General features: G+C 38.9%; 1 protein-coding gene across 2 annotated transcripts in view; it reads left to right on the forward strand.

The window, feature by feature from the left end:
- ift80 (intraflagellar transport 80 homolog (Chlamydomonas)) overlaps positions 1-12,304 on the forward strand; it is a 99,780-nt gene that overhangs the window by 66,919 nt on the left and 20,557 nt on the right. For both annotated transcript variants that reach the window (XM_053487083.1, XM_053487084.1), the window contains exons 9-13: positions 605-784; positions 4,589-4,707; positions 4,997-5,071; positions 7,255-7,418; positions 11,564-11,628. In XM_053487083.1, the coding sequence (XP_053343058.1) occupies positions 605-784; positions 4,589-4,707; positions 4,997-5,071; positions 7,255-7,418; positions 11,564-11,628 (603 nt within the window). The remainder of the gene's footprint in view (positions 1-604; positions 785-4,588; positions 4,708-4,996; positions 5,072-7,254; positions 7,419-11,563; positions 11,629-12,304) is intronic.

Below are 12,304 nucleotides of genomic sequence, written 5' to 3' on the forward strand. Positions count from 1 at the left end.
GGTGTAGGACTTGGACACTCCTCATTGTAATACCCTGCTGTTATCAGATGGACATCCTCACTGGTTTCTAAAAAGTGTGCGAGATGCTTTACCATATTATACTGAGACAACGCACACTAAAATCTGGGAATTTTCTGAGCTGAACTGTGTCGGCTGACCTCCTTTCCTCATTTGAGTTCTATTGCTTGTTTCCATCCATGAGCGCATTCGCATTAACACCAATTATGTCATCACGCCTTATTAGCAGGAGCAGTTTTGTCAGGTAACAAGCTTTCTATTGGACTGAGGTCCGTTAAAGGTAAAACTCCTCGAAGTCTCACAGATTTGAGATTTTGAGTCCAAAGGCATACATTGGTGTTTCCAAATTCCCCAGAGTGTATCTGTTTGGATGTCCTGTAATGGATTGGCACATCGTCCAGGGGGTACCCCGCCTCCTGTGGGCCCTGTACAGGATAAGCGGTGTAGAGAATGAATCAGTGAGAGCGAGATTGGGTAAATTCAAGCCTAGGGATTGTCTGATTGTTTCTATATTCTCAATATTATTGCTTTGTACCCTTCTATACCCTTCTATTTAATCTCTTTGACCCCCCTTCTCTGTGCGCAGTGGTCGTATGCACTGGAGAAGCCAAACACAGGCAGTGTGTTCAGCCTGGCCTGGTCTGCTGATGGCACTCAGTTGGCAGGAGCATGCGGGAACGGCCAGGTCATCTTCGCTCACATCGTGGAGCAGCGTTGGGAATGGAAGAACTTCGAGATCACTGTCACTAAAAGACGCGCCATGCAGGTATGTGTTGTACACATGCCAACACATCCAGGGTGAGTTCTTCCACATTTCCTCAGCGTCAATGAGATAAACCCTGGACCCACTTGTAACCCTGACAATGATGACACAATTACTGCATATTTTATTTATACAAACAGGATTTTTGTCTCTTTGGAGGTCATGATCTGACGGAATTTGTGCCATTATAAGCTGTAAAAGTTCAAAAGTGACCACATTTTTGAGGAACTAATTCATGTCCATGACCTTAGCCCAGCACAAGCATTTTATCTTATGGATCTTTTGAAAGCTCATATGTAGAAAGGGGGCTTGTGGATTGTTCTTGTCAGTAGAAAGCATAGTGACTTGGATCCGGTCCCAGCTTTTAGTGCAGGACCAGCATTCTTGGCCAGTTTCCCATGTGTAGGACTTGGACACTCCTCATTGTAATACCCTGCTGTTATCAGATGGACATCCTCACTGGTTTCTAAAAAGTGTGCGAGATGCTTTACCATATTATACTGAGACAACGCACACCAGAATCAGTACCGGGCATTTTCTGAGCTGAACTGTGTCGGCTGACCTCCTTCCCTTATTTGTGTTCTATCGCTTGTTTCCATCCATGAGCGCATTCGCATTAACACCAATAACTTTGCAGTGAACTGGACAGCAGCTCTCGGTAGCGCTAACTGACCCGTTCTGGAGCTCCCTGTGAAAAACAAACTCTCTGTCATTATTCCTGGCGTGGCTTTGATCGAGGCCTGCACAGTGTCAAAGCCCCAAAACCCAGCAGCAGCATCCTTCAAAATCCTCCCAGCTGTTCCTAGCTCTCACAGACCTGCTGAAAGCTGAAGGAGGGAGGGCTGCACTTTGTTCCAATGTTTATATATGAAGCATTGTGAGCCAGATTAAATCCCAGCAGTGAAACATACCAAGTGCTCTCACAGCCCATGAGGAGCACAGTTGGCCACTTTATTTCCAGGTGTGGGGATTGGACAGTGCCCGTCCTCGGATGATATACGAGCCACATTAAAGTGGTATAATTCATTGTTAAAATGTTATGGTGGAGGGTATGTAAAACCCTTCACATGGTTTAGTTTCAACATTTTTTTACTTTATATAGTTACTAGAAGCTTTCCTGAAGTGAAGGGCATTTCGCTGGTTTTAACATCCTGAAAAATCTTCAACAAGATTCAAAGATATCACTCCGCCTGCATTTTTTATCTGATTACGATTTAAATTAATTAGAAATATGTTCATTTCATTATCTACACTCTGGCTGTTTGAATGTATTTTAATTAACTTTTAGAAATAACAGATGCATTCTGTTAGACATAATCTTATAAGCTTTTCAATACACTTTGTCCATCTGTCAACAAGCTTTCGTATTCCATCATTAAAAATGTTTTGGGCCGCACCGCGAGCCACGAATGCACCGCTGTCTTCATCAGAAGTGTATATTCGTCCTCGCAGAACTGCTTTCAGGAATGAAACAGATGAAAGTCTGATGGAGCGAGGTCAGGATTACAGGTAGGATGCCGTAACACCTTAAAACAAAGTTTTTGTAGCGTGTCGAGAGTGTGGGGAGAAGGACGCGGACGTGCACGGTTATTCAGCTCCTTCTTGATGCCTTGTGAGACCATCCTTGAACTTTCTACGTGAAAACACTTTTTCCATCCTGCGCAGAAAGTCGTGCTGTCTCGAACGGCACCAGGTACACTCTCAAACCACATAAAAACAAATCCCTTTTTTCATGCAAATCACAAGTGGGGCGTCCATGTTTGCTTGCACCGCTGTTACTAATGAACTCGTGTAAACGTGAACATTCACAAGTGGACAGCAGTGACTGGGGAGACAGTAGCCCTGAACAGAAAGCGCTGATAAGACGGTGCGCCCAACAGAAGTTTTATTTTAACTGGAGTGCGGATCATTTTTTACTCTTATATCCGGGTACTTGATCAAATCATGACATTCAGAGTCCGTTAACAAAAATCTCACTTGATTTTATACAGTATGACTTTAGCTACACTGTTAACTGTTGTAACATGCATTATAGTTTGTTGAGGTGTCAGTATATGCCAATCAGCCCTAACTATTGACAGGATCATGTGCAGCCAAGGATCACCCATGCCTTGGTGACCAAATGCCAGACCGAATGAGCAAAACGGTCATTGACCATGACCAAATTAAAGGCTCTCTGCTCTGATCCTTCAGAAAACCCAGTGCCACTCAATAATCGCTGAAAAAAGTCAATGCTAGCCATGACAGAAAGCCACCAGAACACCCAATGCACCACAGCCTGCCACGTAAAGGTCCCAGGAGGCAAAGAGCTCAAGACTGCCGACCCGTCCTCCAAACTCCTGAGATCCCAATTCAAGCCAATGCCCATGGGATGTGCCAGCCGCACCTCGCAACCCACAGTACCCAAGGATCCGTTGTGCCAAAACTTTGTGGCAATAATTTTTTGGATTGTTGCCTCCACCCACTTTAAATTTGTCACATCTTTTGCTTACCAACACTAAATTTATAGTTATAGCTCCTAATGTAATGATAATTTTTGGGAAGGAGTCTGTAGTCCCAGCATGTGTAGACAGCATTAAAACAAAAGTTGTTAGGTTAGACTTTGCTGCCTCTATAAAGTAATAACTCTTTGTTAAAACCGTTTGGTGATGACTGTTTCAACTAAAAATTATTAGTACTTGTGATCATTTTTATAGTTGCTTATTTTAAACTTTATTGACAGAATTGATAGATGTGAGGTTTACGGGTAACTCAACACGTTTTCTGTATTTGTCAGTACAGGGTACTTGTAGAATCCTTATTAGTGGTACTCTCACATACACTACACTGTCAGATTAGTTAACATTCCTACGTCATATGTAGTTATTTTTCTAAAATTTAATGTTGAATAATTTATAGACTTTCTAAAGAAGAAATAATTTCCTGAGTGCATGCACTGCAAAAATAAATGAGTTGCCCTAAGCAGAGAGGTGTGAGGTGTAGTTGATTTGTAGCATGCTGCTGACATTTCATGGGCTTCAGTAAGGAAACGTGCTGCGTGTGAATGGGTGTATAAAAGAGAGAGAGTGTACGTGTATGTGTGTGTGGGTGTGTACCATTATGCCATAAGCCTCTGAGTGTAGGCAGTGACAATGGCCAGTTTGTCCAGGAGCAACCACCACGGGAGTCTGTTTAAACTCACGCAAACCACAAGATATTTTTCGCGTCTTTCGTGTTTTACTCCCCCGTGCATGTACGCACACAAATACACACCCTTGTTATAGATAGCCCTTGCTGAGTGGAGTTTGCAAAAACCAAACAAGCCTGTGTCTTCAGCTGTTTATTTTCTTCACCACTTTTTTTTTTTTTTTTTTATTATTTATTTTTTTTATCATTTATCTTGCTAAAAACAGGCACATAATGTCCTTTCCTTTCCCCCGTTTTACTATTTATACGTATATTTTGAGGCTATTTTTATGCCTCCTTGCTATCTTGGTTCTTGGTTTACCGCTATGCGGTGTCTGGTCTGTGTTTTATGACGAACTAGTTTAATTGAAGAAAGAAGCAGAAATAATTCTGTCATTTATCAGTGGTAACTCGGATGACTCAGGAGTTTACAAACAGCTGAAAATAATGTGCATGAGTATTTCGATAACTGAAGATTTAGCAAATATTTTATATGATAACCAAGTGTGGGATTAATAATTTATAATAATAAAAATAATAATAATAATATAAAAAGGGCAAAAAGTAAAGAAAAATAATAAAAATCTAAGCAAAGGAAAAAATGTTTTTATATATAATAAATACCCTTGGCGTGTGTTTTAGGTGAGGAACGTGCTGAACGATGCAGTGGACACCTTGGAGTTCAGAGATCGGGTAATCAAAGCATCACTATCTCACGGTCACCTGGTTGTGGCCACCGCTCTGCAGTGTTTAGTCTACAGGTATTTCACCAGTCACTGACATTTATTATTTCATTTGTTTTTATTGCTCCTTCTCATTTTATTTAATTTTTTAGATGACATGTTCATATAATACAGTGACTCACCCGATGATCTCATGCTGCGCTCCGGTCTGAGCGTTATTGTTTTTATGATTTTTGTATCCTGACCTTTTTGCTTATGTCAGTTTTATTTAGTCTCCGTCATGTTATTCTAACAGTTCTAATAATAATTATTTAAAAAATATTATTGCTTTAAGAATACCAACAGCGTTCTGAACTTTCTTTGACAGCGCTAAAAACTGGAACACGCCGCTGATATTTGACCTGAAGGAGGGCACAGTGAGCCTGATCCTCCAGGCAGAGAGGTGAGACTCCTCTGTGTGTCTCGTTTTTCATTTTCAAAGTGGGACACCATGAGTAAGTAAGCAGTACTACTACTAACATGACATGGTGTGCTGTTATGACAGAATGACGGGATGAAGTGTTTTAAGCTGTATATATTTTACAGACAGACATGACTGTTGTTTAGTTATGAAAAATGGCATGTTTTATCAGTTGCGAGCTATACAGTAGCTGCATTTAAAATTATGGAAAGTGTAAAACTTGGATTATAGCAGCTATAAACAATCTTTCCCTAACTAGCTTCCTATTTTCTCTCGCTTAAAATTAAAAACACTGATAAAGCAGTTGGATTTTTTTTTTTTTACATCAAAATATGTTGAATGTTGATATCTTAAATTAACAAGTTACCAAATCAAAATAATTAAATCCTGTCAAACTATATAAATAAGTTAATATAATGAGAATGTCAAAACAATTAAATATAAGTCAGACAAAAATTAGATCAAATTCAAATTTTATTTGTCACATACACAGTCATACACAGTACGATATGCAGTGAAATGCTTATTCATGTCTGTTAAATGCTTAGATCATGTCTGTTAATAATTAGTTAGTAAGTGAAAATGACTAAAATGACATAATACCTGGAAATAATGAGTCTTATAATAAGATAATAAAAATAAAATAAAATAATATCTGGAAACATTAACTTGTGATTTAGTAACAATCAGATAATATCAGTGATATGTAAATAGGACATGATGCTGAAATATGTGCAAATAATGAGATATTAAGTCAGAATAAAATTATATTTTAAAATAATGAGTTAGTAAGTAAGAATAATGAGATACATGGAAATAAAGAGTATGTAGGTCAATATGACTAAATGCTATCTGAAAACAATAAGTAAATCAAAATGACTTTAATATCTGGAAAAAACAATAATGAGTTAGTTAAAAAATATATATATATTTTCTGTACATAATGAGATAATAATTATGAATGCCAAAATAATATCTGGACATAATTAATTTAGGAAGTCAGAAAAACGAGACAATATCTGGAAATGAGTCAGAAAGATAATGAGATAATACCTGGAAATAATTAAATAATATGTAGAAATAATTCCAGGAAAAGGCCAGGAAAAAAAAGATAATACTGTATCTGGAAATAAAAAAATAAGTAAGTAAGAAAAATGAGATAATATCTGGAAATGAATTTTTTGCAAGTCAGAGAAACAATGAGAAAGTTTCTGGAAATGATGAGTTAGTAAATCCGAACAATGAGATATTATCTAGAAACAGTGAGTAATTAGGTCAGTACAAGATAATCTGGAAATACAGAGTAAGTAGGTCAGTACAAGTAGGTGAAAAGGTTACTTAATTTATGGGTTAATAGGTCAGAATATTGAGACAACTTCATGAAAAATCATTAAAACCTTTTGAATTTATCAGCAGTGTGGTATGAAACATGCTGAATTCAAATGATCACAGTACTCTATAAAAAAATCTATTAAATAATACTAATAAAAGTAGAAACTTAGTTTATATACTTATTGTGCACTCAGCATTACAATATAAATTACAGTATACTGTAGCTTCTCCTGCGGTAAAAATACTGGACAAAAATATCGTCTTCTATCTACTTCTGGAAGGTTAATGAATCGATTGGCTTCTACTCCTGACTCTAGACGGCCCTTTCTTGCCCCTACCCTCTGTATCCAGTGCTCCTCTATCACACACCTGCCAAAGCAGTGTACAGTGTTGGCCAACAGTGAAGCACACTTGAACCAAGACTTGCTCATGTGGAAAAGCGATCTCCATTAGTCATTGGCTATAATGGTTGCACTTCTCCAAGGTTATTGTTCATCAGCTCAGTGGAACGAAAACTCTTGGATCACTTCGAGCTTTTCGTCCTTTCGTCTCTTATGAAACCTTGTTTGGTGGGGAAGCAATTGCTGCCTTGGTTTCATTGTTCTCATCCATTCGGGGGAAAAAACACATCGCAAAGGTCGAGAAGTTTTTAAAGCAATGCTACAAATTATAGGCTCTCTTCCCCTTTTGTTTGTTTAGTAAGTTGTTTTCTGAAAGGTTCAATTATGGCCATGCTATATACCGAACTCATCCATCTTTTTCTTATTCAACCCTTGTTTTGTCTGTTGATTTTTTGTTTTGTTTTGTTTTTTTGCGCCTTGTCTTCCATTTAGGCATTTCCTATTGGTGGATGGAGGAGGCATCTACGTGTACTCGTATGAAGGGCGTCTGGTCTCTGCTCCAAAGTTCCCAGGCATGAGGACGGATATTCTGAACACACAGACCGTCTCACTGAGCAATGATACCATCGCTGTACGAGACAAGACTGATGAGAAAGGTGTTACATGCATTGACATTACTAACTACATTTTATTTAATCTTCGAAATGCATTGCTAGAAAATCATGACACTAAGACCAGTTTATGTGTCTTGAAAGTGAATATTGAGTGAATATTTTTGTATGTTTGAGGAAGTTACAGTGCTTCTATTGTCATGAATTACCCATAAATCAGTGTTAGTCAAGGGCCAAGAACCAAGAGGAACCAATCTTACAACATCTTGAAGGGATCCAGTGTCTGAATGAGTACCAAAGCTAATATAAATGTTCAGCTATTGTTAAACAAAAATACTGTAAGCAAAGCAAATCTTAAGTTGATGTTGCATCTGCCTCCTTTATTAAAAAAGTCTTTAGGATGTAGTCATTCACTCATTTTTAGCTTAACTTCAAAACTACTTAAGCTTTTGGTCAGATGAGAACTTACAAAACAATGACTAAACCCTTTTTTTTCACTTGCACCCAGATTTATTCATTTACAAGCGGAATCCTGGCCAAGTGCTGCGAAACTGAGCTTTTACTTACTGACCAGAAACAAGTGCAAGCTAGGTCTGGAAAAACAGACTTCTGACACACTGATCACAGAGGCACTACAAACACTAGTCAAAACCAAACAAAGAATGATACAGCTGAAATGATATAGAAGGAAAACAGTAATAAAAAATATATTAATAACCATGAGCAATAGATTGTCCATACCGCAATATCCTTTAATACAGGGGCGCAAGGGGGCCTGGAGCCTATCCCAGGAGACCTAGGCCATGAGGCGAGTACACCCTGGACAGGGTTCCAATCAATCGCAGGGCACAGAGATACACACTCGCACACTACGGACAATTTGGGAATGCCAGTTAGCCTAATCTGCATGTCTTTGGACTGTGGGTGGAAACCGGAGTACCCGGAGGAAACCCACCTAGCACGGGGAGAACATGCAAACCCCATGCACACAGAGACGGGAATCGAGCCTTGCAGGAAATTGAACCCGGACCCTGGAAGTGCAAGGCAACAGTGCTAACAACTACACCACCGTGCCGTTTATACAATTATCAGTACAATTTAAAATTAAAACGTAACATTTTGTGCAAGATAAATGAATAGTAAGAGTAGTAAAGTAGTCAATTTACTGTATTCACAGCCCTTCACTTTTTCCACATTTTATGTAATAGCCCTATTCCAAAATGGATTAAATTAATTATTTTACTCAGAATTCTACAAACAATACCCTATAATCACAATGTGAAAGAAGTTTGTTTAAAATCTTTGCAAAATTATAAAAAATAAAAAATGAAAAAATCACATGTATATAAGCACTCAAAGCCTTTGCCATGACACTTAAAGGGGTCATACGGGCCTACATGCACTTTTTCAAGCTGTTTGGACTGAAATGTGTGTTAGGAGAGTGTGTACACAACCACTCTACAATGATAAAGAGCTGCCCAGTGATTTTCTTTTTATTTATTAAAATAACATGCCCATCAGGCCAATCTCAAATGCCTTGCAATGTGATGCCACACCGCATGAGGCCGTTCATACTATAGTTGAAGTTGACGGAAGCTGTCGGCCATTGTTTTTTGCTGCTGGAGCAAAATGTCGCCTAAGCGAGTGTGGTGTACAGTTGTTGGGTGTAATAGCGGACACAGCAGTCATCATTCACTACCGACATCTGAGCCGCTGAGGACGCAGTGGCTGAATTTTGTTTTTGAAGCTAACGTCCCCGCCGATCTACCTAAATGCGTTCATCTTTGCGCTAATAATTTTTCACTAGACTGCTTTATAAACGCGGGTCAATATAAAACAGGTTTTGCTAGGATATGCTTTGTGGGTAATGCAGTCCAAAGCATTGCCCGCACTGGACTACACTCCCGTGGCTATACCCTACGTGTGTTGAGAAGACACGCCCCCTAGAACTGGGGGGCGGGCTCAGCAGAGATCATAAGCATTTAAAGGAGCATGTACTGAAACAGGTTGCTGAGAACAGAGCTAGTTTTTACCAGGTAAAAGTAGTGTTTTTTTTACACAACCATTGAGAATTTTTTAAGTATATTGCAAACTTTTCATTAGGACCTTAAAGAATCATATTAACATTTAAAAATGGGGCTGGATGACCCCTTTAAAAGTGAGCTCAGGTGCATCTTGTTTTCACTGATCATCCTTGAGATGTTTCTACATGAGTCCACCGTGTGGTAAGTTAGGTTAATTGGACATGACCTGGAAATGCACACACCTGTCTATATAAGGCCCTACAGTTAACAGTACATGTCTCCCTTTGTGTACAAACCAAGCCAAGAAGACCAAGGAATTGTCTATAGACCCCAAGACACAGGTTTGTATTGAGGGACAGATTTGCGGAAGGGTACAGAGAAGTTTGTGAAGGTCCCAGTCTGAGGCAAGTTTTCTTTAAAAGGTCCCTGTACAGTGCTGCATTCATCTTTCCCCATTATCCTGACTAGTCTTCCAGTTCCTGCCGCTAAAAAACATCCCTACAGCATGATGCTGCCACCACCATGCTTCACTGTAGGGATGGTATTGGGCAGGTGATGAGCAGTGCTTGGTTTCCTCCAGACGCTTGGTAGTCAGGACAAAGTATTTAATCTTAGTTTCATCTGGCCAGAGAATTTTGTTTCTCATATTCGCAGAGTCCTTTAGGTGCCTTTTGGCAAACTCTAGACAGGCTGTTTACTTAGGAGTGGCTTCCATCTGGCCGCTCTACCATACAGACCTGATTGATGGAGTGCTGCAGAGATAGTTGTTCTTCTGGAAGGTTCTCCTCTCTCCACAGAGAAACACCAGCGCTCTTTGAGTGACCATCTGTTTCTTGGTCAACTCCCTGACTAAGGCCCTTCTCCCCTTATCGCTCGTTTGGCTGGGCAGCCCACTCTAGGTTTCAAAATACTTCAATTCTTCCAAAGCTGCAGAAACTTTTCTGTACCCTTCCCCAGATCCGTGCCTCAATACAATCCTGTCTCTTGAGGTCTATGGACAATTTCTTGAAGTTCATGGCTTGGTTTGTGGTCTGACATAGCTGCTTTGTTAACTGTGGGATCTTGTATAGACAGGTGTGTGCCTTTCCAAGTCATGTCCAATCAAGTTGTAGACACATCTCAAGGATAATCAGTGGAAACAGGGTGCACCAGAGCTCATGAGTGTCATGGCAAAGAATTGGAAATACTTATTGCACATTATTTCATTTTTTAATTTTGAATAAATTTGCAAAGATTTTAAACAAACGTCTTTCATGTTGTAATCATTTGGTATCGTTTGTAGAATTTTGAGTAAAATAATGAATTTAATTCATTTTGGGATAAGGCTGTAACATAACAAAATGTGGGAAAAGGGAAGCGCTGTGAATACTTTTTGGATGCACTGTATATGTTAATAAAAGAAATTGACAATGATAATGCAAATTATACAATTATTCAGCAATTATGTGACAATTCTCGAAGGAACAGTTTAAAAAAAAAGCTTCTTCACTCGTAAAGACACAAGAGTACGTCTCTTTGCTCCCAAGGTGGCACACATGTTTTTGAACGTCTAATAAGGAATGTGGATATAAAGAACCTTTAAGAAAGAATCAAGATATACATTTGAAACATACTCGCCTTTAAGAGTACTACTTTAATAGTATGTTTTTCTATTACAGGTACACTTTAGCATCCTTTCATTCAGGACACAGTCATTTTATTAGCTTACAGTAAAGGGCTTGAGTAAGAGTTCATTAGTGTTACTACACTTTAAGCAAGACTTGTGTACTTAAACAAATAGCAATATACATAACCTAGGTTGTTTGTAACTGAGTAATTCACAAGAGTAAAATTATTTTATATAAAAAAAAAAATTATTAGGAATATTTCTTCTATTATGATATTTTTCCAAGCAAAACAGGCTCAGAGTTTTGGCTTGATAATAGCTGGCACAGAGGCAAGTGTCAGGGAAATTTGACATGACATTACGTTTTAATATTATTTCCCCCCTCCGTCTATGGCTGAGAACATTCATACGCGGTCAAAAGTCATTGCAAGATTATGTAATCTTCCAAGTAAGTAATACTGAAGACTTGCACACACACTGACCTGAGCTAACAAAGCAAACATGTACTGTACATGTAACTGAATAAAGCTTATGTTCTGCCTATGTTCTCTGTGTTTTAGTCATCTATTTGTTTGACGCTCAAACTGGAAAGCCAATTGGTGATGGCAAGCCTTTAACCCACAAGGTAAATCGATGTTTAATTTTATCCAGCATAAAATACACGCATTAACATTAAAGCCTGTTTAAAAGAGTTGATATACTTAATTCATCATCACTTATCTACGCATTAGCTAACAGAACATGAATACACTTGTTATGCAGTAAATACCGATGCACAAATTATAGACACGAGGGCGAGTGAAACATTATCCGCACTCCGGTTATATTAAAGCTTCCGTTGGCCGCACTTTCCATTCAAGCCTACTGGCTCCCCAGTCACTGCTGTGCAGGTATGAACGTGTTACAGTACATCAGTTCATGTGTAACAGCGGTCCATGCAATAATGGACGCCTCACTTGTGATTTACATGAAGTAAAACCGCCGTGCAGGGATTCGTTTTTATGTTACAAGACACGGAAGAGCATAAACAGAAGCGTTTGGATTTCTGCAAACAAAATTTAAAACGATACTCAAAGGAAAGTGAATATTTCTTGGATTCATCACTACGAGCCTGAGAGTAAACCGCAGAGTATGGAACGGAAACATCCTCAATCGCCAACCAAGAAAAAGTTCAAAAGTCGAAGATCAGCTGGAAAATTGATGCTTACAGTTTTCTGGGATTCTCAAGGACCAGTATTGGAACATTTTCAGGAAAAAGGTTCAATAATCAACAGTGCTTGTTTACAGTGAGACGCTTCTTG

Source organism: Clarias gariepinus, chromosome 25 (assembly GCF_024256425.1).
Source record: "Clarias gariepinus isolate MV-2021 ecotype Netherlands chromosome 25, CGAR_prim_01v2, whole genome shotgun sequence".
Lineage (NCBI taxonomy): Eukaryota > Metazoa > Chordata > Actinopteri > Siluriformes > Clariidae > Clarias > Clarias gariepinus.